Raw genomic sequence first — 26,207 nt, 5'->3', positions numbered from 1 at the left:
TTTCAGAGAACTCACACGTCGAACTTGCTGAACAGTTTCTGGGCTTGATGTCAGCAAGATAATTAAAATGGAAAAGTCAAATTTAAATTATTATCATGCAAAGGATTACGGACTATCGCAAATGAATGCTGAAGCTGTCAATCGTGATATTTAAGACAATGCAAAGAAAGGACAGTCAGATGTCTCCAACGTCCTTTGAAGGTTGCGAAGATTTGGCTTGACATCCGAAACTTTGACAAACTTTAATAGATTTGTGGTGGAGTGTATATTGACTGGCTGCATCAAAGCCTGGTATGGAAACATCGTTGTTCTTGAATGGAAAATCCTACAAAAAGTAGTGGAAACAGCCCAGTCCATCACGGGTAAAGCCCTCCCTACCATTGAGCACATCTGTGTGAAATACTTTCGCAGGAAAGCAGCATCCATCATCAGGGAACCCTCCATCCAGGACATGCTCTCTTCTCACTGCTGCCATCAAGAAGAATGTACAGGGCCCTCAGGACTCACACCACCAGGTTTCGGAACAATTATTACCCCCAACCATCAGGCTCTTGAACTAAAGGGGACAACTTCACTTGCCCCATCATTAAAAAGGTCCCACAACCAATGGACTCACTTTCAAGGACTCTTCATCTCATGCTCTCGATATTTATTGCTTATTTATTATTATTTCTTTCTTGTTGCATTTGCACAGTTTGTTGTCTTCTGCACACTGTGAATGCCCTCGTTGGGCAGTCTTTCATTGATTCTGTATGGTTATTATTTTACAGACTTACTGAGTATGCCCACAAGAAAATTAATCTCAGGGTTTAAGTGGTGACATATATGTACTTTGATAATAAATTTAGTTTGAACTTTTGGAATGAAAATAGAGGAGATGGTGCTGCTGCAGAGCTGTAAGATACAGTGAGCTCTATGCTTGAACTCCAAGGATTGAGTTAACAGCTCATGATGCAAAGTTACCCATTGAATGACATAGGACACCAATCCTACTTTTAAAAATATTCTTTACCTCTATTCTCCTTGTCTTGGCAACAATCATCTTTGCCCTACAGTTATTGATTCATTCTCACTGCTTAGATCAGTGGTTCTCAACCTGACCCCTCAGTTAATAGTAGGGGTCCATGGCATTAAAAAGGTTGGGAGCCCCTGGCTTAGAGTTATAGAGTCATACAGCACAAAAACAGGGCCATCAGCCTGACATGTCCATGCCGATCAAAATGTCCATTTAACTGTGTTTTGATTAAACCCTTTAAACCTTTCCCATCCATGTCCTAGTCAAAGTACTTAGCTAATGGGTCAGAGAAATGCATAAAAGTGTAATTATGTGCCAATTTATACATCCCAAAGCTCTCTACAGACCAGCCTTTGAAATACAGTAAGCAAACTTCATCAGACAGTACATCTATAATATGCAAATAATGTTACAGATGGAGAATTACTATAGACTGGTGTCAACTATCACTATAAATTGGGTGCTCCTGATATGGCCTTCTCTACATTGGTGAGACCCATTGTAAATTGGGGGACCACTTCGTTGAGCACCTCTGCACCATCTGCCAAAAGCAGAACTTCCAAGCGGTCAGATATTTTAATTCCCATTCCCTTTCTCGCCCTGACATGTCAGATTATGTATTGCATTGAACTGCTGCTGCAAAGTTAACAAATTTCACAACACGTGCCGGTGATAATAAACCTGATTCTCATTCCTCTTGTGCCACAATGAGGCTACCCTCAGGGTGGAAAAGCAACACCTTATATTCCGTTTGAGTAGCCTCCAACCCGCTGTCATGAACATTGATTTCTCCTTCCAGTAAAATAATTTCTCCTCTCCCCTTCCTTTATTCTCCACTCTGACCTTTTACCTCTACTCACCTGCCTATCACCTCCCCCCGCTGCCCCTCCTCCTTCCCTTTCTCCTATGGTCCACTCTCCTCTCCTATCAGATTCCTTCCTCTTCTGCCCTTTACCTTTCTCACCCACCCACCTCATCCTCCTTCCCCTCCCTGCCCCTTTTATTCAGGCATCTTCCCCCTTCTTTTCCAGTCCTGAAGAAGAGTCTCAGCCCGAAATGTTGACTGTTTATTTCTTTCCTTAGATGCTCCTGAACCTGCTGAGTTCCTCCAGCATTTTGTGTATGTTGCTCTGGAATTCCAGCATCTGCAGAATTTCTCATGCTTACTACGGACTTGTCTCTGACTGTGTATTTTTAACTGCACTAATGTCTTGTTTTACACAGTTTTTTCTCTTCACTGACTTGTATAATTTGTTTTGTGTGTTGGCTGAACCTACGTGCCTGGGATGCTGCTGTAAGCATGTTCTTTGTTGTACCTCACTGTGCCTGTGCACATAACAATACACTTGACATAATCTGACTTGAACCCTCTTTCAAAGTAAGAGTCCTGTGTGTCGAAAAAAGTTCAATTCACTTGAGAAGATAAAGCTGGTTTAATTAACATTTCAACTGAAAGATTACACCTTCTACTGTGCACGTCAGACTGGGTTTTAAATTTAAATCACTGGAGTGGAACATGAACCTCCAGCAATCTGATTCGCGATGCACAAGTTATATTCTTATACTCCGAAGTACCTCAGAAAAATTAGTAGGGCAGATTTTTTTAATGCTAACTCTGCAGTCACTGTGACAGCCTGAAACTATCTTTAAGAACACAAAAGGTGTACAAACACAAAAATAATAAGACCGATTATGATAGAGTAAGTAACCTCCTGCTGAAGACGTCTGTCCCACTTCTCTGCGCTTGGGCAGATCTGGCATGAATTCTCCCCTGAGGACGTACTATCGGCCTGGCTGGACTCGGATTTGCTCGTTTCACTGTATGGGAGGTAGCAGTGGTCGAAAATGAAGGTTGACTGGAAGGAGCCGGAGGTGATCAGCGGAGTTTCTGGCACAGTTTGGTCTGGATCATCCTGCAAAAACCAAAGCGAGGAGGTATTTTATTAATGACTCAGCCAACAATCTTCTGCCTATCCTCCCCTTATTTTCTCTAAAGACACTGATTTAAGCCAGTACAGTTCCTCAGCCGTGATTATTGGTAAGCCACTCAATTTTGGGTCTCACTGCCGAGAACGTAGAACACTACAACCCTACAGCCCGAACTGACATGGTGTAAAATTAAACAAAATCTCTTCTGCCTGCACATGATCCACATAACAATACACACATACACACACAAATGCTGGAGGTATTTCAGGGGAGCCATACCTTGAATAGACTTCACACCTCGTATATCACAGACACAAAGATTTTGCAGATGATGGAAATCTTGAGCAACACAAAATGTGAAACACTAGGCAATTTTGTGTGTTACTCAAGATCTCCAGCAACAACACAATCCATATCCTTCCTTTCTCTGAATATTCATATGTCTATGTAACAGCCTCATAAACACCACTACCATATCTGCTTCCACCACTAACCCCAGAAGCCTGTTCCAAGCAAGCACCACATGTGTAAAACAACTTGCCCCACCCACCTCCTTTAAATTTTCCCCTTTCACCGTAAATGCACTCCTTCTAGTACTTGGCATCTCTAACTTGGGGAAAGGAGCATAAGACATGGGAGCAGAATTAGGTCATTCAGCCCATCGAGTCTTCTTCGCCATTCCACCATTCCATCATTCCTGATTTATTATCCCTGTCAACCCATTCACCTGCCTTCTCCCCATAACCTTTAACACTCATACATATCAACCTCCACTTGAAAAATGACTTGGCCTCCACAGCTGTCTGTCTACATTATCTATGACTCTCATAAACTTGCATCAAGACTCTCCTCGGGCCACTAATGCCCCAGACACACCCAGGTGTGGGACTGGAGAACTTCAGAGAATTGTTTTCGTTTTATAATCCTGCTTGAGCTCTCAGGTTTTCTTCCGCTAATCTCTTAAATTTAAACAATCTCCTTCAAAAGAAAATTCGCAGGTCAGCTTTTTCGAACTATCCTCCAAATTGTGTAAAACTAAAAGGGATGCTGACTTAGTTGGCACTTTTAAATGCCAGCTCAAAATCCATTGTTTAACCTTGCTTTTAACTAATAATCTTTTTGACTTTAATTTTCATGTTTCTTTTTATATATTTTATTTTTACTTTTTATTTTAGTTTTCATTATATTTTGCATATTTGTACTGTTATCCCATGAAACTTCCGGTTTAAAATGGCGCTATTGAAAATGGGCAGCAGCTTACTGGTGGCTTGTAAAGCAAGAAATACAACTAAATACTTCTGTTAATACATTTTTCTGTGGAAAATTGTGGTAAATGATCACCGCAAACAATGAAAAGACAAGCGAAGGCGAGGCTGGCTCGAGGGGTGTGGGAGCAATGCAAAGTCGGAGGGAGGCTGAGGTATGGCCGAGACAGAATCGGAGTCAGAAATGGAGTTGCAGCAAGCGGAGCGGAGAAGTTTCGGAGCCCACCCACCTAAACCAAGAGGGAATAAAGTCTGATCGAGCTAAGCGCTGGGCCAATCTGGAAAGATGGATCTGAACGCCCGAACTGTGTTTGCTTCAAGATCACTGACAAGCGCAGAATGCAACTACACACAGATTAACCGAGAGGGCTTTAATCTAGTATGGGAAATAAAGAAGTTCCACCACTAACTCTACGGACAAAAGGTTACACTAGTGACAGACCACCAGCCCCTTGTGTTCATTTTCAATCCCAGGAAGGGAATTCCAGTGATGACTGCTACCTGGTTACAACACTGGGCATTATTCCTAGGAGCCTACTCTTATGACTTAGAGTTCAGTGGTACCAAACAACACAGCAATGATGATGGCCTATCAAGTCTTTCACTATTAGCAAATGAAGAAGAAAAGTCTTCGTACTGTGACCCAGCAGAAGTATTCCACACCACACTGGTGGACCAGTTGCCAGTAACAAATTCTAAAATACAAAGGGAAACAAGGAATGACCTGACTTTGTCAAATGTCACCATGCAAGGATGGCCAGCTCATGGTAACCCGATGTTTTCAGAGTTCTCAGTGAGACGAGACCAACTGCCAGGATGTCAATGAATGCTGATGTGTGAATCTCATGTTGTGGTTCCCTCTAAACTGCATACCAGAGTGTTATAAAATCTGCATGAAGGACACCTGGGTACAATCAAGATGAAGAGTCTCACCCAAAGCTACACATGGTGGCAGATAATAGATAGACAGATGAAGATTTGGTCAAAAGCTGTCGGGATGCCAAGGTCAAAAATGCGCTCCCCCCCTCCCCCCCAGGCAGCGTTACACCCGTGGCAGCCAAGACACCTACCAAACCTAATGCCATTCCATAGGTCCAGAGGCTGTGGAGTCTTTATGGGGTCTTTCAGGTCTCTTGCTATGTGGCTGCCTGTAAGGAGATGGATCTCAAGGTTGTACGATGTATACATACTTGGATAATAAATGTACTTTTAACTTTGATTGCAAAGTACTTTGAACCACGTCATTTGTGTGGAAAGTGCTCTATAAATAAAGTTATTATTAGTTAGCTAAAATCCAATATCCACTTTCCCACAGGAATGAGTGTACTGGAAATCATGGTTGACCTTCCTGCTACTCCAGGGGCACAGAAACCATTTTAGTGCCCTTGCTTTTGTTATTGCCAGTATGTGAAACATCCCAGAATTGATTATGGTTCGGTGCCAAGCATAAAACACAGGACAATACCATAACAGATAACACAATAGCAACCAACAATTTACAAGAGCAATCAACAATTAGCAGAATGGTCACATGCACAAACGTCAATAATCAAACTTAACTAAATGTGAACATATGAACGGACTCAATAATTATTAACAGAAAAGGAGAGCAGGAAAGACCACTTTGTGGATGTTATGCAGGGACAGTTGGGGTATTACACCTGGGTGAGTTTTGTTGAGAACCTGGAAAGAACAGGAATGAAGCTTTGGAGATGATGTGTAGTCCTGGTGGTGATGGACTTGCAGTGTCTCCCTAATGGTAGATTGGTGAATAGGTGATACAGACTCAGTTGACACTTTTAACAGCAATATGACAATTTATCTTGTTGTTAAGAGTCATGCACTTTAAGTCACAGCTGCCTTGAAAGAGGTGTACCAAGAACATCCAGAACTGTATGACAACAGTTGTACGTTTTCCTATGTTTTATTGCCATCTTTAAGATTAGAGAAATGAGCAGGAATGCGCTGACTGCTCTCACCTGCAAATCCAGGACACTGTGGCACCAGTAAACTAACCGATAGCTTCAGCTGTAGTTATACATGCTGCTAGATACATTTTGGACTGGTCCCTTTATTTCTTTGTAGAATTTTATTGGTAGTCATGTATTTTTAATGCACTGCATCTGCTTCTGGGCTAAAACAATGGTTCAGGTGGTTGCTTAGAGTGTAAATTGTGCAGATGAGAAACAATACTGTGAACATTGTATTCGTTATCTCTGACAGCCAGATCAAGCACTAGACACCTCTCTAACTTATATACTGAGATTTATATTTCGACCTACAAATAGCTGGGTGGGTGGTGGGAGAGAGGAAAGGGCAATATTTTGCTGCGGTTGTTTCATTGCTGTGTTCTGTATTGTTCTGCTGAGCATTGTGGGTATGCTATGTTGGCGCTGGAATGTGTGACAACAGCTACAGGCTGCCCCCAATACATCCTTGTGTCTGTTGGTTTTTCATGCAAACAACACATTTCACTTTATCTTTTGATGTACATGTGATAAATAAATAAATCTGAATGTGAATATTAAAATTTGGTCTACTAATATCTTCATTTTAACTTGATTTTTGAAAGGGTAATATGTTTTAAGTTTAGTATAAATATATAAAATTATAAGTTATGTTAGATATTATGTGTATACATTTTGAAGTTCAAAGTAAATTTATTATCAGAGTACATATATGTCACCATTTACAACCCTGAGATCCATTTTCTTGTGGGCATTCACAGTAAATACAAATAAACAATCAATGAATAACTGCATACAAAGATGGACAAACAACCAGTGTGCAAGAGACAACTAAATAATAAATAATCAACCAAACAAACAAACAAACATTGAGAATATGCGTTGTAGAGTCCTTGAAAGTAAGTCTGTAGGTTGTGGAATCAGTTCAGTGTGGGGTGAGTGAAGTTATCCCATCTGGTTCAACAGCTTCATAGTTGAGGGGTAATAACTGTTCCTGAACCTGGTGGTGTGGGACCTGAGACTCCTGTACTTCCTTCCTGATGGCAGCGGAGAGAAGAGAGCATGTCCTGAGCGGTGGCAATCCTTGATGATACATGCTGCTTTCCTACAACAGCACTCTCTGTGGATTAGCTTAATGATGGGGAGGGCTTCACCTGTGACCCTCGCCTTCTTTGAAACGACACTTTTGTGCCGTACACAGGACAGATCATCTGAAATGATAACATGAGTAATTTAAAGTTACTGACCCTCTTCACTTCTGATCCCCCTGATGAGGACTGGCTCATGTCTCCTCCTATAGTGAATAATCAACTCCTTGGTTTTACTGACACTGAGTGAGAGGTTGTTGTTGTGGCACCACTCAGCCAGATCTTCAGTCTCTCTCCTATGTGATGATTCATCACCACCTTTGATTCGGCCAATGGTGGTGTTGTCAACCAACTTAATATGGCATTGGTGCTGTACTTAGTCACAGAGTCACAAGTGGGTGGAGCAGGGGGCTAAGCACACAGTCTTCTGGTGCGCCCGTGTTGATGGAGATTTTGGAGAAGTGTTGTTGAATGGACCAAGGTCTGCAAGTGAAGAATTCGAGGATCTAGTTGCACAAGGAGGTATTGAGGCCATCGTCTTGGAGCTTATTGATTGATTTTGAAGGGATGATGGTACTGAAGAATAGTACTATAGTATATAGTACTATTGCTGTAGTCAATGAAGCACATCCTGATGTACGCACCTTCACTGTCCAGATGTTCCAGGGTTGAATGAAATGCAAATGAAATGGCATCTGCTGTTGACCTGCCATGCCAGTAGGCAAATTGGAGTGGATCCCAGCTCAGTTCTCAGGCAGGAGTTGATGTATTTCATCAGCAACCTGTCAAAGCATTTCATCATTGTGGATTTAAGTGCTACAGATGATAGTCATTGTGTCAGGTTACCACATTCTTCTTGGGCTCTGGTATGATTGAAGTCTGCTTGAAGCAGGTAGGTCCACCAGACTGCCGAAGCAAGAGGTTAAAGCTACACAGAGAGTGGAGGGTGACTGGGGTGCACTGCTGGGCTGGTAAAGGCAAATAGAGGGAATTAAGAAGCTTTTAGATAGGCACATGCAGAGAATGGAGTGATATGGATATTATGTGGGCAGAAGGGTTTTGGTGTCATTAGCTTGTTCCTGCACTGTACTCTTCTACATTCTATTAAAAATGTAAATAATCGTGTGATCAAATAAACATAATATGGCATTAAATAAGAACAAGCATGTATGTCTTTCAATCCTATTGATTCTTCTAATCCAAGGGAGGTTAGAGGCATCAGCCAGAAATACTTTGTGGGTCTACGGGGAAAGAGGAGAATGGGTTTGCTCTACAAAGATCCACTGTGCACTAGATGGGCCTAAAGGCTTCCTCCTGTACAGTAAAGATTCAATGATATCTATGAAACATCATGGCTAGCATGAGAGGGCATAGTTTTAAGGTGCTTGGAAGTAGGTACAGAGGAGATGTCAGGGGTAAGTTTTTTATGCAGAGAGTGGTGAGTGCGTGGAATGGGTTGCCGGCGGCAGTAGTGGAGGCGGAAACAATAGGGTCTTTTAAGAGGCTCCTGGATGGCTACATGGAGCTTAGAAAAATAGAGGGCTAGGTAGCTCTAAGGTCGGGACATGTTCGGCACAGTTTTGTGGGCCAAAGAGCCTGTATTGTGCTGTTGGTTTACTATGTTTCTATGAAAGGAAGACATTTTAAGGACTGTTTGAAAAGAGGTGGAGATCTTTAGGGAGTGAATACCAAAAAAAAATCCTTGGACAGCATACAGTGCGAAAGAAGGAGTGATTAAGTTCAGAGATAATTAAGTATGCTGAATTGGATGAGTGTAGAAATCTTGGAAGGATGTCAGGCAGAAGGAGATCAACTCCGAGCCCTTTGGGTCCAAATGCCTCAATACTACAAGAAAATATAAACTACACAATTCAGTAACAGCTGAATCAGATCAGCCAGAAGAGTAACAGATTTAGCTGCCTGTCTTTCTGAATTTCTACTGCAGTGGATGTCAGGACAGTAACATTAATCTCAGTGTCACTAATGCATCTTCATGAAATGTTGCCATAGAAAAGCAGCATCCATCATCAAAGATGCTCACCACCCAGGCCATGCTCTTTTCTTGCTGCTGCCACCAGTAGAAGGTAGAAGAGCCTCAGGACTTGCACCACCTGATTCAGGAACAGTTACAACCCCTCAACCATCAGACTCTCGAACAAAAGGGAATAACTACCCTCATTCTATTTCTGGGGTTCTCACAACCAATGGTGTCACTTTAAGGACTCTCTATCTTGTTACTTCGTACTGCTTACTGTTACTGTTCTATAGATTTGTTAAGTGTGCCCACAGGAAAAGAATCTCAGGGCTTATGTGGTGGCATGCATGTACTCTGATAATAAATTTTACTTTGAACTTTAAACTATACTGGCAAAGAGCACAAAGCCCAGGGTAGCATCGATTATTACCCTACAACCAGGCTACATGGTACTGCAGTGGAGTGGTTAGTATAATACACCAGTGATTGCAATTGGAATTCAATACCCTCTGCTGCTGTAAGGAATTTGTATGTTCACCACACAGGTTTCCTCCAGATGCTCCTGGTTTCCTCCCACATCCCAAAGACGTACAGTTAGGGATAGTGAATTGTGGGCATGCAATGTCGGAGCCCAAAGCATGGTGACTCTTGTGGGCTGCCCTCAGCATATCCTTGGACAGTGTTGGTCATTGGCACGATGCATCCAATACATAAATAGCAAATGAAGTTAATTTTTAATCGTTAATCTTTTCAACCTCTGATAGAAAGTGTAAGGTCATAAATCTGGCTGGTATTCCTTTAAAGATTTGGATAGAGGGGAGGAGCTAAGCTGGCACCAGAGGGCGACTTCTTTGAGCTCACCTGTAAAACAGCTTAAATTCTTCCTCTGCTGGAACAAGAGGGGGTGGGGGGAGGGTTGATGCTTTGCTGCTGCTTGTGCGTGGGAGGGGGTGGGGGGCTTTGGGGTTCTAACGTTTTTCTGTCATTCATTCTTTGGATTTTTCTTCTGTTTTGTGGATGTCTGGAAGAGTAAGAGTATACTGCATACATTCTCTTATATTAAATGGAACCATTGAACTACTCATGTATATAACTATAATGGGGTTTGATCATCTTTCAACTATTGTTAGCTACACTAGGAGTAAAATTAAGAAATATTTCTCATACAAAGACAATAGAATTTACAGCAAAGTAACAGATCATTCAGCCCATCTGTTCTGTGCTTTGCACAAGCCTCTCCACAGCATACTTCAACACAACCATCCGGTGGATCATTCTGAATCTGAATTCACCCTTCCCTCCCTAAGGGCTATTAACTGTAATCTTTAAGACTGAGGATGGTATCCTGCTATTGTGCAGGAATCAAGAGAAAATACAATTAAATGGAGCAAGGCTCAGACATTATTTAAGAAAGGTGGATCAAGTGAGGAGGTCACATAAATGAAGTAACCTTAATGTCCTCTGTAGACTAACAGACTGTCAGGAGTCACTGTTAGGTCTCATTAATGAATCACGGCCAAAATACCAAAAGACAAAACATGAATGAAAGGGAAACTGAAAGACCAGCATTTATGGGGTGTTTTTATTAATTGGAATGACCCAAAGCACTTGATAGCTAATGAGGTGAAGTGCATGTTGTAAAGCAGGAAATGTTGCAGTCAATCTGTGCAGAGTAAGACTTCACACACAATGTAATGTGGCCCAGATCATCTACATTAGTAATTTTGAACGAGGGGTAAGTATTGAGTTCAATATTTCCTGTCCATCTGGAGGTGGCATGGTAGTGGAGCAGTTAGCCCAACGCTTTACAGCATTAGCTCTAGGATTCAGGTTCGATTCCTGCCACAGTCTATATGTTCACCCTGGGACTTCGCTGGGTTTCCGCTGGGTGCTCCGGTTTCCTTCCACATTCCAAAGACGTATGGTTAGGGTTAGTATGCTGTGGGCAACATCCACAGGCTGCCCAGCACAAGCCTTGCTGGTTTGATTTGATTTGATAAGTGTCAGAGCCGCACAGTAACAGGCCGTCTGAACAGTTAGTCTTCGCCCAACCATTTAAACTGTCTTTTCCCAACAACCTGCACCCACAGCCCTACAGCTCTTTAAACTGCTCCTATCCATACACCAAACAAAACCTCTTTTAAACTTTGAAAACAAGCTCGAATGCACCAACTGAGCTGGTACCTCATTCCACACTCTCACCACTCTCTGAGTGAAGAAGTTTCCCCTCATGTTCCCCTTAAACTTTTCAGGTTTCGCTCTTAACTCATGACCTCTGGTTGTAGTCCCACCCAATCTCAGTGGAAAAACCCTGCTTGCATTTACCCTCTATACTCCTGGCCTGGCCCTTGCACACGTAGCACGCAGGCTTGGCCTGATGCTCGTGAACCAGATCCCCAGCTAATCCCATTGCCTTGTGGGCATTTGGAATATTGCGTGCAGTTTTGGTCACCTACCTACAGGAAAGATGTAAATAATGTTGAAAGAGTACAGAGAAAATTTATAAGGATGCTTCCTGGACTGGGGGACCTGAGTTTTAAGGAACGATTGAGAAGGTTAGGACTTCATTCCTTGGAAAGTAGAAGATTGAGGGGAGATTTCATAAAGGTAAACAAAATTATGAGGAGTTAGTTTGTTGGCATCCATCTGTCTCGAAGGACACTGAGTGATGAACAACATCATCACAAGTCTGGGCGGAAGGTATGGAGATCCTGAGATGCCCAGTCATCAAGATCCCCCCTCTCGGCCTCATCAGTGTAGTCCAAAGGAAAACTTATGAAGCAATATGCTTGGCATCAGCCTGGCTGTAGGAGCTACCAGAAGGATGTTCGATGACGTCCAGCCGCTTGCATTCAACATTAACATCCCATCTCCTGTCCTCAATACTCTGATTTATGAAGGCCAATGTGCCAAAAGCTGATATGACTCAAGATGATGCATTTCACACATGTGACAAATAAGGCTAAAACTAACCTAAGGGGCATGCAAAGTCTCAGTGTAAAGCTTCATTAAAAAAAAAGCATGTCTGACAGAGCACTGGGGTATTTATTGTGCTCACCTCTATGGAATAGGGCTTGAATTCACAACTGCATGCCTCAGAAGCAAGAGCACTACCTAGTTTCCTTTAGAACAGAGATGAGGAGGAATTTCTTTAGCCAGAGGGGTGGTGAATCTGTGGAATTCATTGCCACAGACAGTTGTGGAGGCCAAGTTATTGGGTACATTTAAAACAGAGGTTGATAGGTTCTTGATCAGTAAGGATGTCAAAGTTTATGGGAGAAGGGAGGAGAATGGGGTTGAGAGGGATAATAAATCAGCCACGATAGAATGGCAGAGCAGACTCAATGGGCTGAATGACCTAATTAGAACATAGAACATAGAAATTTACAGCACATTATAGGCCCTTTGGCCCACAATGTTGTGCCAACCATGTAACCTATTCTAGAGACTACCTAGCACATAGCCCTCCATTTTTGTAAGCTCCATATTCCTATCTAAGAGGCTCTTAAAAGACCCTATTTATCTGCTTCCATCACCGCCACCAGCAGTGCATTCCACACACCCACCACTCTTTGTGTGAAAAATTTACCCCTGACATCCCCTCAGTACCTATTTCCAAACACCTTAAAATATGCCCCCTCATGTTAGCCATTTCAGCCCTGGGAGAAAGCCTCTGTCTGTCCACACTATCAATGCCTCTCATCATCTTATACCCCTTTGTCAGGCCACTTATTATCCTCTGTCGCTCCGAGGAGAAAAAGCCAAGTTCACTCAACCTATTCTCATAAGGTATGCCCTCCAATCCAGGCAACATCCTTATAAATCTCCTCTGCACTCTCTCCATAGTACCCACATCCTTCCTGTAGTAAGGTGACCAGAACTGAACACAGTACTCCAAGTGGGATCTGACCAAGATCTTACATAGCTGTAACATTACCTCACGGCTCTTGAACTCAATCCCATGGTTGATGAATGCCAACACATCATACGCCTTCTCAACAACACTGTCAACCTGTGCAGCAGCTTTGAGTGTCCTATGGACACGGACCCCAAGATCTCTCTGATCCTCCACACTGTCAAGAGACTTAACATTTACATTATATTTTGTCCTCAAATTGGACATACCAAAATGAACCACTTCACACTTATCTGGGTTGAACTCTATCTGCCACTTCTCAGCCCATTTCTGCATGCTACCAATGTCCCAATGTAACCTCCGACAACCCTCCAGACGATCCACAACACACCCAACCTTTGTGTCATCAGCAAATTTACTAACCCACCCTTCTACTTCTTCATCCAGGTCATTTATAAAACTCACAAAGAGGAGGGGTCCCAGAACAGATCCCTGCAGAACACTGCAGAATTCTGCTCCTACGTCTTATGGTCTTAATTAAATTAAACATCAGAGCAAACTTCAGGGCAGATTGTCAACCTCAAAAGGTGCCCCTTATGTTCCTGGACAGGTAGACAAAGGAGCCTTCTTCCCTTCACCAAAATATACCTGTACTCCATCAAAACTACATTTCAACTCCCAATTATGAGAGGGACAACAAATCAGCCATGACAGAATGGGCCAAATGCCCTAATTCTGCTCCCATCATTATGGTCTTACGGTTTCAGACACCATTACTGGGGATGGAAAGGACTGGAGAACACAGATGAACAGACAGAAGAGATTTGATAAAAACATCTACGTTCTATATGTGAACTTCACAGGTTGAATACCTTTAAAGAAGCATTCCAGTAACTGCTGGGTAATTGCTGGGTTTGACAGGCATTCGAGTGCTTCGAGTCTCCAGGCCTGGTCACCGGGAACTCTGGGCTAAGGCACACCGTTCCAAATAAGGCTGCAAGGATGAAAGTACACATCTGTGGCATTGCATTTTCAGTTTGCTTGTCAGTGTGAAACTTAAAAATGAATGGCAAATAGATAAAAAGAAAACTGCAGTTGTCATCAATCACAAAATCCTTTCCCATCAACACTCAGCCCCGGACTCTGCTCGAATTTCAGGGCCTTGGATTTGCAACTTACTGACTCAGAGATGAGAGTACTATAATTAAGTTATGTCACATATCTACTGGAAAATCCAGACCTGAGTGACGGCTGGGTTATTGAAACTGTCGTGCCTGCAGTATGGTTTCATGGAGCAGCATAACTTTAAAGAAAACATTAAAATGGGTGCCACTAATCGAATGGAGGCTACCCAGACGGAATATAAGGTGTTGTTCCTCCAACCTGAGTGTGGCTTCATCTTTACAGTAGAGGAGGCCGTGGATAGACATGTCAGAATGGGAATGGGATGTGGAATTAAAATGTGTGACCACTGGGAGATCCTGCTTTCTCTGGCGGACAGAGCGTAGATGTTCAGCAAAGCGGTCTCCCAGTCTGCGTCGGGTCTCGCCAATATATAAAAGGCCACATCGGGAGCACCGGACGCAGTATATCACCCCAGTCAACTCACAGGTGAAGTGTTGCCTCACCTGGAAGGACTGTTTGGGGCCCTGAATGGTGGTAAGGGAGGAAGTGTAAGGGCATGTGTAGCACTTGTTCCGCTTACACGGATAAGTGCCAGGAGGGAGATCAGTGGGGAGGGATGGGGGGGACGAATGGACAAGGGAGTTGTCCGCCAGAGAAAGCAGGATCTCCCAGTGGTCACACATTTTAATTCCACATCCCATTCCCATTCTGACATGTCTATCCACGGCCTCCTCTACTGTAAAGATGAAGCCACACTCGGGTTGGTGGAACAACACCTTATATTCCGTCTGGGTAGCCTCCAACCTGATGGCATGAACATTGACTTCTCTAACTTCCGCTAAGGCCCCACCTCCCCCTCGTACCCCATCTGTTACTTATTTTTATGCACATATTCTTTCTCTCACTCTCCTTTTTCTCCCTCTGTCCCTCTGAATATACCTCTTGCCCATCCTTTGGGTCCCCCCGCCCCCCCCCGTCTTTCTTTCCGGACCTCCTGTCCCATGATCCTCTCGTATCCCCTTTTGCCTATCACCTGTCCAGCTCTTGGCTCTATCCCTCCCCCTCCTGTCTTCTCCTATCATTTTGGATCTCCCCCTCCCCCTCCAACTTTCAAATCCCTTACTCACTCTTCCTTCAGTTAGTCCTGATGAAGGGTCTCGGCCTGAAACGTCGACTGTAACTCTTCCTACAGATGCTGCCTGGCCTGCTGCGTTCACCAGCAACTTTGATGTGTGTTGCTTGAATTTCTAGCATCTGCAGAATTCCTGTTGTTTGAGTGGAAAAGTTAAATTGCAACCCGCTTGGTTGTCTAATGCAATAGATGGTCCAGTTGCACAGCTAGTTTCTGTCTGCATTTGCAAGAGGAAGTCAGATTCGACAGTGACCGAGGGTCTAATACATAGGGGTTAGATGCTGAGAGACATTTTGAGAGACAATAAGCAAAGTATGTTTGTGGTCTTCTGCTGATGTAGCCCATCCACTTCAAGGTTTGATATGTTGTGCTTTTAGAGATGCTCGTCTGCATGCCACTGTTGTAACATGTGGTCTTTTGAGTTACTGTCGCCTTCCTGTCAGTTTGAATCAGTCTGGTCATTCCCTGACCTCTCTCAGTAACAAGGAGTTTTCTTTCACGGAACTGCCACTCACTCGATGTTTCATGTTCTTTGTAAACTCCAGAGACTGTTGTGCATGAAAATCCCAGGAGATCAGCAGTTTCTGAGATACTCAAACCGCCCCATCTGGCACCAACAATCATTCCACAGTCAAAGTCACTTAGATCACATTTTTCACCATTCTGATGTTTGGTCTGAACGACACGTGAGCTTCTTGACCATGTCTGCATGCTTTTATGCATTGAGTTACTGCCACATGATTGGATATCTGCATTAAGGAGCAAGTGTACAGAATTAAGTGGCCACTGACTGTAAATTGTAAAGGCACAAAATGTCCGATTCTGGGTGGCTGGATTTCAACACTGCATGCACTGTTGCTCAAAAGTCAGTTCACATCATAAAACACGGAATAAAAGATGTTGTAATAACTCTTGTGGTACAATTTCCGCTTTGTGGTTTCCGAGTTGACAGATATTGCTGCTAGGGTCAGTAAAGCAGCCAATGTCACTGAACGCAGGTTGGGTTTGGAAATAGGGGTGGTGGGGAAGGGAAGTCTTACAAGCAAAGTACAAATCTAAAAATGTAGAAGGTGTAGAAATCTCCAATATAAAAGTTCTGTTGAAGGATCTCCAAACTGAAACTTCTTTTTCTCTTTCCTCAGGGGATTACAAAGGCACAACAGTGGCTTACTTCACTGGGAGTTTGAGGAAATTCCGTATGTCACCAAAGACTCCAGCAAATTCCTACAGATGTACCATGGAGAGCATTCCAACTGGTTTCATTGCTGTCTCATATGGAGGGGTTACCATACAGAATTGGAAAAAGCTGCAGAAGGTTGTAAAGTCAGCCAGCTCCATCATGGGCACTAGCCTCCCCAGCATCAATGACATCTACAAAGGGCAATGCCTCAAAAAGGCGACATCCATCATTAAGGACTCCAATCACCCAGGACATCGGGGAGGTGGTGCAGGAGCTTGAAAACATGCACCTATTTCTTTAGGAACAGCTTCAAAACTTCAGCCAAGTTCAAATTATTATTATCAAAGTTCAAAGATGTCACTATATACAATTCTGAGATTCTTTTTGCAGGCATTCACAGTAAATATGAAGAAACACAATAGAATCAATGAAAACCCGCGCTCTCTCTCTTTTCTCTTCAGTTATCCATCGAAATCCGATGATGATGTCCATTCCTTTAACGGTGAGTTCTTTGATGACTATACAGTCCTATCCTGGACCCACAAGCTCTGTTGCAGGTGGGACATGTATATGTGGCAACCATGGCTACATTTCTCCTGGCTCTCTTCTGGTTGTTCTTTCCATCTCCAGAATACGAACCCCGTCCCTACACAGCCGTCACCAAGTGGTACGGTCAGCAGCAACATCCTCCAGGTCCTCGAGTCTGATCTTGCACTTCCTTGAAGCATTCTTCATCTGATCCTTATAGCGCTTCTTCGGCCCTTCAGCTGAGCGTCGACCACGATGTAGCTGGCCGTATAACACTCTGCGGGCCAGCACAGAGTGCCCCAGCCACTGCAGCTGACACTGGGTGATCATAGCCTCAATACTCCTGCAGCTGGTCTTTACAAGTATTTCAGTGTGAGGCACCAGCTCACGCCAGGTAATTCCCAGGATGCACTGGAGGCAGCTTATGTGGAAGCGCTCCAAGGATTTGATGTGACGGCTGTAGGTTACCCAAGCTTCACAGCTATAAAGCAGGGTGGTGACATAGACCACTTGGTATACGGCGACCTTTGTAGAGGGACGAAGCTTCCTGTTCTGAAAGACTCTACGCTGAAGTCTCCCAAAGGCAGCTGATGCCTATTTAGTGTGGCTCTGGATGTCGTTGTCAATGCTGCTATCCTCAGAGAGAATGCTCCCCAGATATTTGAAAGATGGCACTACTGACAGCTTTTCATCACCAACAGTGAAGGCAGGTAGAGTGGGTGGGACACTGGTACTCCATTGGCAAACCACAACCCGCACACAACAAGATGGACAATCAACCAATGTGCAAAAGACAACAAACTGTGCAAATACAAAAAGAAAAAAAACAAATAAAATATAAACACACAAGAAAGCCGTCAGACACTGGAAACCAAGAGCAATGCACATAAAACACTGGGGGAACTCAGCAGGTTAGGCATCATCTGCGGAAATGAATAAGCAGTTGATGTTTTGGGCCAAGACCCTTCATCAGGTCTCACACCAGCAGGTTCAACAAAATAAAACGAAGTAGTAAACAAACAAACTAATAATAATCATAAAAATAAGTAAGCAATAAATATCAAAGACGTGAGATGAAGAGTCCTTGAAAGTGAGTCCATAGGTTATTCAGTGTCGGGGTGAGTGAAGTTATCCCCCCGGTTCAGGAGCCTGGTGGCCGATGGATAATAACTGTTCCTGAACTTGGTGGAGTGGGTCCTGAGGGTCCTGTACCTTCTTCCTGATGGCAGCAGCAAGAAGAGAGCATAGCCTGATTGGCAGGGATCCATAATGATGAACGCTGCTTTCCTGTGACCACGCTCCTTGTCGATGAGCTCAGTAGCGGGGAGGGCTTTACTTGTGATGGTAAGCAGTTGCCCCAATTAATTGATGGTGTGGATTCCAGTTAATCGGGGCAGCCACTTATTTGGGACAACTCTTAAAGAACAAAAACTAATCGAGAAAGTAGCTGAGATTCCCATTGTTTATTTGGGACACTATGCTGCTTAACTGGGACAACTGACTGTTAACGAAGTTTCTAACTAGCGTCAGATGTGTGCACTTGTGTGGCTGTTAGACACTACACTGTGCTTAGAGTTAACGGTTTTTAAATAGCGTCAGTTATCTGCGCTTGCGTTCAAAAAACAGTCATATCTGTCATTGATGTTGGCGAGAAATGAGCAGTAACGCAATTTATATCTGTTTTGTTCACTGCAGTTTCAAGTATTCAGGCTTGGAGATGCCAGAAATGGCTGGGAGTAAAAATGAAAGAATTTCACAACTTCAACAAGTTAGGACCTATGAAGAATTTGAAGGTATCGACAAACAACTTGAGTGTTACAATGAAATTGAAGATTTGGAGGATGCAAACATCAGTAGCATGGTATAAAGGTAGTCCATTATCTACACTAGGTGTTGGCACTGATTTTGTTCATTTACAGTCAATCAAAAGGATGCGGCAGAGTACACTGGATGAATTCCTCTGTCAATAACAATTAGGAACTAATACAGAGTTTTATAGTACTGTAGTAGTATTGGTGGTGTTCTAATTTGTTCAGTATTTCATTTAAATACAAAGTTGTTACTCAGTTAAACAGTAGCTTGTTCTTAGAAACATAGAAACATAGAAATAGGTGCAGGTGTAGGCCATTCGGCCCTTCGAGCCTGCACCGCCATTCAGTACGATCATGGCTGATCATCCAACTCAGAACCCTGTACCTGCCTTCCCCCCATACCCCCTGATCCCTTTAGCCACAAGGGCCATATCTAACTCCCTCTTAAATATAGCCAATGAACTGGCCTCAACTGTTTCCTGTGGCAGAGAATTCCACAGGTTCACCACTCTCTGTGTGAAGAAGTTTTTCGTTATCTCGGTCCTAAAAGGCTTCCCCTTTATCCTTAAACAGTGACCCCTTGTTCTGGACTTCCCCAACATCGGGAACAAACTTCCTGCATCTAGCCTGTCCAATCCCTTTAGAATTTTATATGTTTCAGTAAGATGCCCCCTCAATCTTCTAAATTCCAGTGAGTATAAGCCTAGTCAATCCAGTCTTTCATCATATGAAAGTTCTGCCATCACAGGAATCAATCTGGTGAACCTTCTTTGTACTCCCTCTATAGCAAGAATGCCTTTCGTCAGATTGGGGGACCAAAACTGCACACAATACTCCAGGTGTGGTCTCACCAAGGCCTTGTACAACTGCAGTAGAACCTCCCTGCTCCTGTACTCGAATCCTCTTGCTATAAATGCCAGCATACCATTCGCCTTTTTCACCGCCTGCTGTACCTGCATGCCCACTTTCAATGACTGGTGTACAATGACACCCAGGTCTCGTTGCACCTCCCCTTTTCCTAATCGGCTGCCATTCAGATAATAATCTGTTTTCCTGTTCTTGCCACCAAAGTGGACAACCTCACATTTATCCACATTAAATTGCATCTGCCATGAATTTGCCCACTCACCTAACTTATCCAAGTCACCCTGCATCCTTTTAGCATCCTCCTCACAGCTAACACTGCCGCCCAGCTTCGTGTCATCCACAAATTTGGAGATGCTGCATTTAATTCCCTCGTCTAAGTCATTAATATATATTGTAAACAACTGGGGTCCCAGCACTGAGCCTTGCGGTACCCCACTAGTCACTGCCTGCCATTCTGAAAAGGTCCCGTTTATTCCCACTCTTTGCTTCCTGTCTGCCAACCAATTCTCTATCCATATCAATACCATACCCCCAACACCATGTGCTTTAAGCTTGCACACTAATCTCCTGTGTGGGACCTCGTCAAAATCCTTTTGGAAATCCCAATACACCGCATCCACTGGTCCTCCCCTATCCACTCTACTAGTTACATCCTCAAAAAATTCTATGAGATTCGTCAGATATGATTTTCCTTACACAAATCCATTTTTTATTCCATTCTTTATACCTTGTTACTATTTTTATGAAACTTCAGATAATTGAGGCAGCCATTTAATTGGGCTAAAATATACTGGTCCAAATGCCCCCACCCCCCCAATTAACTGGAACCCATTCTCCACTGCATATTGATACAGTTACAAAGAAGGCACAACAGTGGCTATATTTCATTAGGAGTTTGAGGAAATTCGGTATGTCACTAACGACACTTGCAAATTTCTACAGATGTACCGTGGAGAGCATTCTAACTGGCTGATTCACTGCCTGGTATGAGGGGGACCACTGCACAGGATTGAAATAAGCTCAAAATACATTTATTATCAAAGTCTGTATGCTGTACACAGCCCTGAGATTCATCTTTCCACAGACAGCCACGAAGGAAGGAAAGGAAAACATGTAACCTGTTCAAAAATATATTATATATTATTTGAATGATTCCAGTTAATTGGGATACATCATTACAGTACATTTTAGGCCAATCAAGTGGTGTCCCAATTAGCTGAATGAATATATATATATATTTCTTACTGTAATTTGTAGTGATATGAATTGCACTGTATTGCTGCAGCAAAACAACAAATTTCATGGCATATTCCAGTGACATTAAACCTGATTCTGGGCTGCTCAACCTGTTGTGTGTTCCAGCAGCTTCTGTTTTTTATCCCCAGCAACTACTGTATGTCCTATTACCTTGAGTCAGGTTTTCCTTTCCATCTTGCAGAAGTTGAACATGCCGTCCCGGAGATGAAAAGAGAGAAGGACTCAAGCCAAGTGAAGTCTGAAGCCCTGGGGTCATTAGAGAGTCACTGACTGGAGAATGAACTTCCGTTGCTCCTGTGCAAAAGGTTTAGATAGATCAGAATGAGCCAAAAAAATCCCCAAATTGAGGAAGATTATGCAGCATGATATTTAGCAAGTAACTATACTGGACTTTACAATTGATAAATATAGGGCAGCACAGTAGCATAGTGGTTAGTTCAACGCTTACAGTACATTCAGTACCGGATTCAATTCCCACTGCTGTCTGTAAGGGGTTTGTACTTCTGCCCGTGACCGCATGGGTTTCTTCCAGGTGCTCCAGTTTCCTCCCACAATCCAAAGGTGTGCTGATAGGTTAATTGGTCATTGTAAATTGTCTCATGATTGAGCTAAGGGTGGAAGGGGCTACTCTGCGCTGTATCTCAATAAATGAAAAATATAAAGACCATAAGACCATAAAGTATAGGAGCAGAATTAGACCATTTGGCCCATCATGTCTGCTCCACCATTTCATCATGGCTGATCCAATTTTTCTCTCAACCCAATCTCCTGCCTTCTCCCCGTATCCCTTCATGTCCTGACCAATCAACAATCTATCAAACTCTGCCTTAAATATACATACAGGCTTAGCCTTCACAGCTGCCTGTGGCAAAGAATTCCACAGATTCACCACTCTTAGGTTAAAGAAATTCCTCCACGTCTCTGTTCTAAAAGGATGCCCTTCTATTATGAGACTGTGTCCTCTGACCTTAGACTCTCCCACCAGAGGAAACATCCTCTCCACATTCAACTCTATCAAGGCCTTTCAACATTCGATAGGTCTTAATGAGATCACCCCTCATTCTTCTGAATTCCAGTGAATACAGGCCCAGGGCCACCAAACGCTCTTCATGTGACAAGCCATTCAATCCTAGAATCATTTTCGTGAACCTCTTTTGAATCCTCTCCAGTTTCAGCACATCCTTTCTAAGATAAGGGGCCCAAAACTGCCCACAATACTCCAGGTGAAGCCTCACCAGTGCTTTATAAAGTCTCAACATTACATCCTTGCTTTTACATTCTAATCCTCTTGAATGAACACTAACATTACACTTGCCTTCCTCACCATAGACTCAACCTGCAAATTAACCTTTAGGGAATCTTGCACAAGGACTCCCAAGTCCCTTTGCACCTCAGTTATTTTGTATTTTCTCTCCATTTAGAAAATAGTCAACCCTTCCATTTCTCTTACTGAAGTGCATGATTATACACTTCCCAACATTGTATTCCGTCTGCCATATCTTTGCTCATTCTCCTAATCTGTCTAAGTCCTTCAGCAGCCTCCACCTATCTTTATATTGTTTGCAAACTTTGCAACAAAGCCATCAAATCCAACATCCAAATCATTGACATATAACGTAAAAAGAATCGGTCCCAACATAGACCCCTGTGGAACACCACTGATCACTGGCAGCCAGTCAGAAAAGGCTCCTTTCATTTCCACTCTTTGCCTGCTGCCAATCAGCCACTGCTTTATCCATGCCAGAATCTTTCCTGTAACACCATGAGCTTGTAGCTTGTTAAGCAGTCTCACTCACGTGTGGCACCTTGTCAAAGGCCTTCTGAAAATCCAAGTACACAACATCAACTGACTCTCCTTTGTTTATCCTGCCTGTTATTTCTTCAAAGAATTCCAACGGATTTGTCAGGCAAGGTTTTCCATTGAGGAAACCATGCTGACTACGGTCTATTTTGTCCTGTGCCTCCAAGAACCCCGAGACCTCAAACTTAATAATCGACTCCAACATCTTCCCAACTACTGATATCAGACTAACTGGCCTAGTTTCCTTTCTTCTGCCACTCTCCTTTCTTGAAGAGTGGAGTGACACTTGCAATTTTCCAGTCTTCCAGAACCATTCCAGCATCTAGTGATTCTTGAAAGGTCATTACTAATACCTCCACAATCTCTTCAGCCACGTCTTTCAGAACCCTGGGGTGTACCATCTGGTTCCGGTGACTTATCTATCTTCAGACCTTTGTTTTCCAAGAACCTTCTGTCTAGTTCTGGTAACTTCACACACTTCATCCCTCCTGACACCGGGAACTTTCACCATACTGCTAGCGTCTTCCACAGTGAAAAGTGATGCAAACTACTTATTCAGTTCGTCCACCATTTCGTTTTCCCCCATTATGACCTCTCTAGCATTGTTTTCCAGCGGTCTGATATCCACTCTCACCTCTCTTTTACACTTTATGTATCCGAAGAAACTTTTGGTATCCTCTTTAATATTATTGGCTAGCTTACTTTCGTATTACCTTCTTAATGGCTTTTTTAGTTGCCTTCTTTTAAAAGCTTCTCAATTCTCTAAAACTAATCTTTGCTCTATTATAAGCCTTCTCTTTGGCTTTTATATTGGCTTTGCCTTCTCTTGTTAGCCACGGCTGTGCTCCTTTGGATTACTTCTTCCTCTTTGGGATGTATATATTCTGTGCCTTCTGAATTGCTTTCAGAAATTCCAGCCATCGCTGATCTGCCATCATCCCTGCCAGTGTTCTTTTCCAATCAATTCTGCCAACTCTCTCTCACGCCTCTGTATTTCCCTTTACTCCACTGTAATACTGAAACATCTGACTTTAGCTTCTCCTTCTCAAATTTCAGGGTGACTTCGATCATATTATAATCACTTGCTCCAAAGGGTTCTTTTAACTTAAGCTCTCTAGTCAATTCCGGTTCACTGCACAACACCCAATCCAGAATAGCTGATCCTCTAGTTGGCTCAACCCCAAGCCGCTCTAAAAAGCCATCTCGTAGGCACTTTAGGAATTCCTCCTCCAGTAATCAAGCACCAACATTATTTTCCCAATCTACCTGCATATTGAAGTCAGCCAGGACTGTTGTAAAATTACCCTTTTGGCATGCATTTTTTTGATCTCTCGTTGTAATTTGTAGGCCACATCCTTTCTACTGTTTGGGGGTCTGTATACAACTCCAATCAGCGTCTTTTTACCCTTGCAGTTCCTTAGCTCTATCCACAATGTTTTAACACCTTCCAACACTATGTCACCCCTTTCTAATGATTTCATTTCATTTTTTTACCAACAGAGCAACACAACCCCCTCTGCCTTCCTGCCTATCCTTTCAGTACAATGTATATCCTTGGACATTCAGCTCCAGCTATAATCTTTCAGCCCTAATTATGCCTACAATATCATACCTGCCAATCTACAACTGTGCTGCAGGTTCACCTGTCTTATTCCATGCACCGTGTGCATTCAGATACAACATCTTCAGTCCTGTATTTACCCTTTCTGATTTTGTCACACCATGCTCAACTTTTTGTTTCCTTATTTTTTGCTGAGGTCTCACCAAGATCTGCCTGTACAACCGCTCCACTAACTGCTCTGGCACTCGATTTCATCCCCCTGCAACTCTCGTTTAAACCCCACCGTGCAAGATTAACAAACTTTCCTGATATGGTACCAGTCCCCCTCTGGTTCAGGTGCAAACAGTCCCTTCTGTACAGGTTCCACCTTCCCTGGAAGAGAGCCTGATGATCCAAAAACCTCATGCCCTCCCATCTATACCAACTCCTTAGCCACATATGCAAACAAAGGAGTCGCCGTTAAATCTCCCTAGTTCTGGCCTCACTAGCAGGTGGCACAGATAGCAACCCTGAGGTCCTGCCCTTTAACTGAGCACCTAACTCCCTGAACTGACAAAGCAGAACCTTGTCACTCGTCTTACCCGTGCTGTTGGTACCCACATGGACCACAACATCCGGCTGTTCAGTCACTCACTTAAGAATGCTGAGGACCCGGGGGAGCAACATACTATCCAGGAGACTCATTCTCAGCCACAAACCTCCTCTCTGTCCCCCTAACGAATCTCCTATCACCACAGAGTGCCTCTTCTTCCCCTTTCCCATCTGAGTCACAGAGCCACACTTAGTGCCAGAGACCCAACCACTGTGACTTTCCTCTTTTGGGTCATTCTCTCCGATGTAATTCAAAGTGATATGCCTGTTGTTGAGGGGGATGGTCACAAGGGGACTCAGCAGTGGCTCCTTAACCCCTTTCCCCTTCCTGACAGTCACTCAGTTTCCTGTGTCCTACACCTCTCTAGCACCCCTTCAGCCTACTGAATGATCCAGAGTTCATCCAGTTCCAGCTACAAGTCCTTGAGCTGCAGCTGGATGCACCTCTCACAGTTGTAGTGCTCAGGGATACTGGAGGTCTCCCTGCCTTCCCACATCCCGCAAGAGGACCAATGCCCTAACCTGCCTGACATCTCTACTGTCCTAGCTGAGCAGATATAAAGAAGAGAAGGAAAAAAAAAACTTGAGCTTTTCTTTCACAAACAAGAGAAAATCTGCAGATGCTGGAAATCCAAGCAACACACACAAAACACTGAGTAGATTTTTTTTCTTCAGACCTGCCGAAGGGTTTCGGTCCGAAACGTCAACCGATCTTTTCCACTGATGCTGCCCGACCTGCTGAGTTCCTCCAGCGCATTGTGAGTGTTGCTTTGACCCCAGCATCTGCAGATTATTGTGTGTTTACGATTCTATAGATGCTGCCTGGCCTGATGAGTTCCTCCAGCATTTTGTGTGTTGGTTGAGCTTTCTTTTCCTCTGCTTTCTCTGAGTGAAGCCTCTCTTCGCTGAAGCCTCAAAGAGCGGAAGCCTTAAGATCACTCTGACTCTGCCCACTCAGACGATGACCACTGTGATGATGGCTGCTGCCCTTGCCCCTGCCTTCCTTTAATTTGCTCTTACTAATCAACCCCAAACGGCAGTAGGTCGCTGGTCAAAGCTCTAATATGCTGCCAGAAACTGCTCCTGTCTTTTGTCCTCGGGCTTGAAATATTGATTACCTGCTTCCTCTTTATAGATGCTGTGCATTTTTGACAGATTAAATCTTCCATAACTTTGTGACTCGAGTTGCAAGGGAAGATTTGGCCTCATGTAGCTTTTGCAGTATCATTTTGTGCTAATTTGTTTATTTCCCTTACTTT

At 43.4% G+C, this 26,207-nt stretch overlaps 1 protein-coding gene across 1 annotated transcript in view; it reads right to left on the bottom strand.

Annotated features, from left to right (window-relative positions):
- The window catches only part of LOC134353215 (meiosis initiator protein-like), a 99,045-nt gene that overhangs the window by 18,375 nt on the left and 54,463 nt on the right, over positions 1-26,207 (bottom strand). Inside the window, exons 9-11 of the mRNA XM_063061236.1 lie at positions 21,146-21,289; positions 13,968-14,089; positions 2,725-2,928 (exon numbers count right to left, since the gene is read on the bottom strand). Of these exons, the coding sequence (XP_062917306.1) occupies positions 2,725-2,928; positions 13,968-14,089; positions 21,146-21,289 (470 nt within the window). The remainder of the gene's footprint in view (positions 1-2,724; positions 2,929-13,967; positions 14,090-21,145; positions 21,290-26,207) is intronic.

Source organism: Mobula hypostoma, chromosome 10 (genome assembly GCF_963921235.1).
Source record: "Mobula hypostoma chromosome 10, sMobHyp1.1, whole genome shotgun sequence".
NCBI classification, from domain to species: domain Eukaryota; kingdom Metazoa; phylum Chordata; class Chondrichthyes; order Myliobatiformes; family Myliobatidae; genus Mobula; species Mobula hypostoma.
This window is presented reverse-complemented; position numbering and strand designations above follow the sequence as displayed.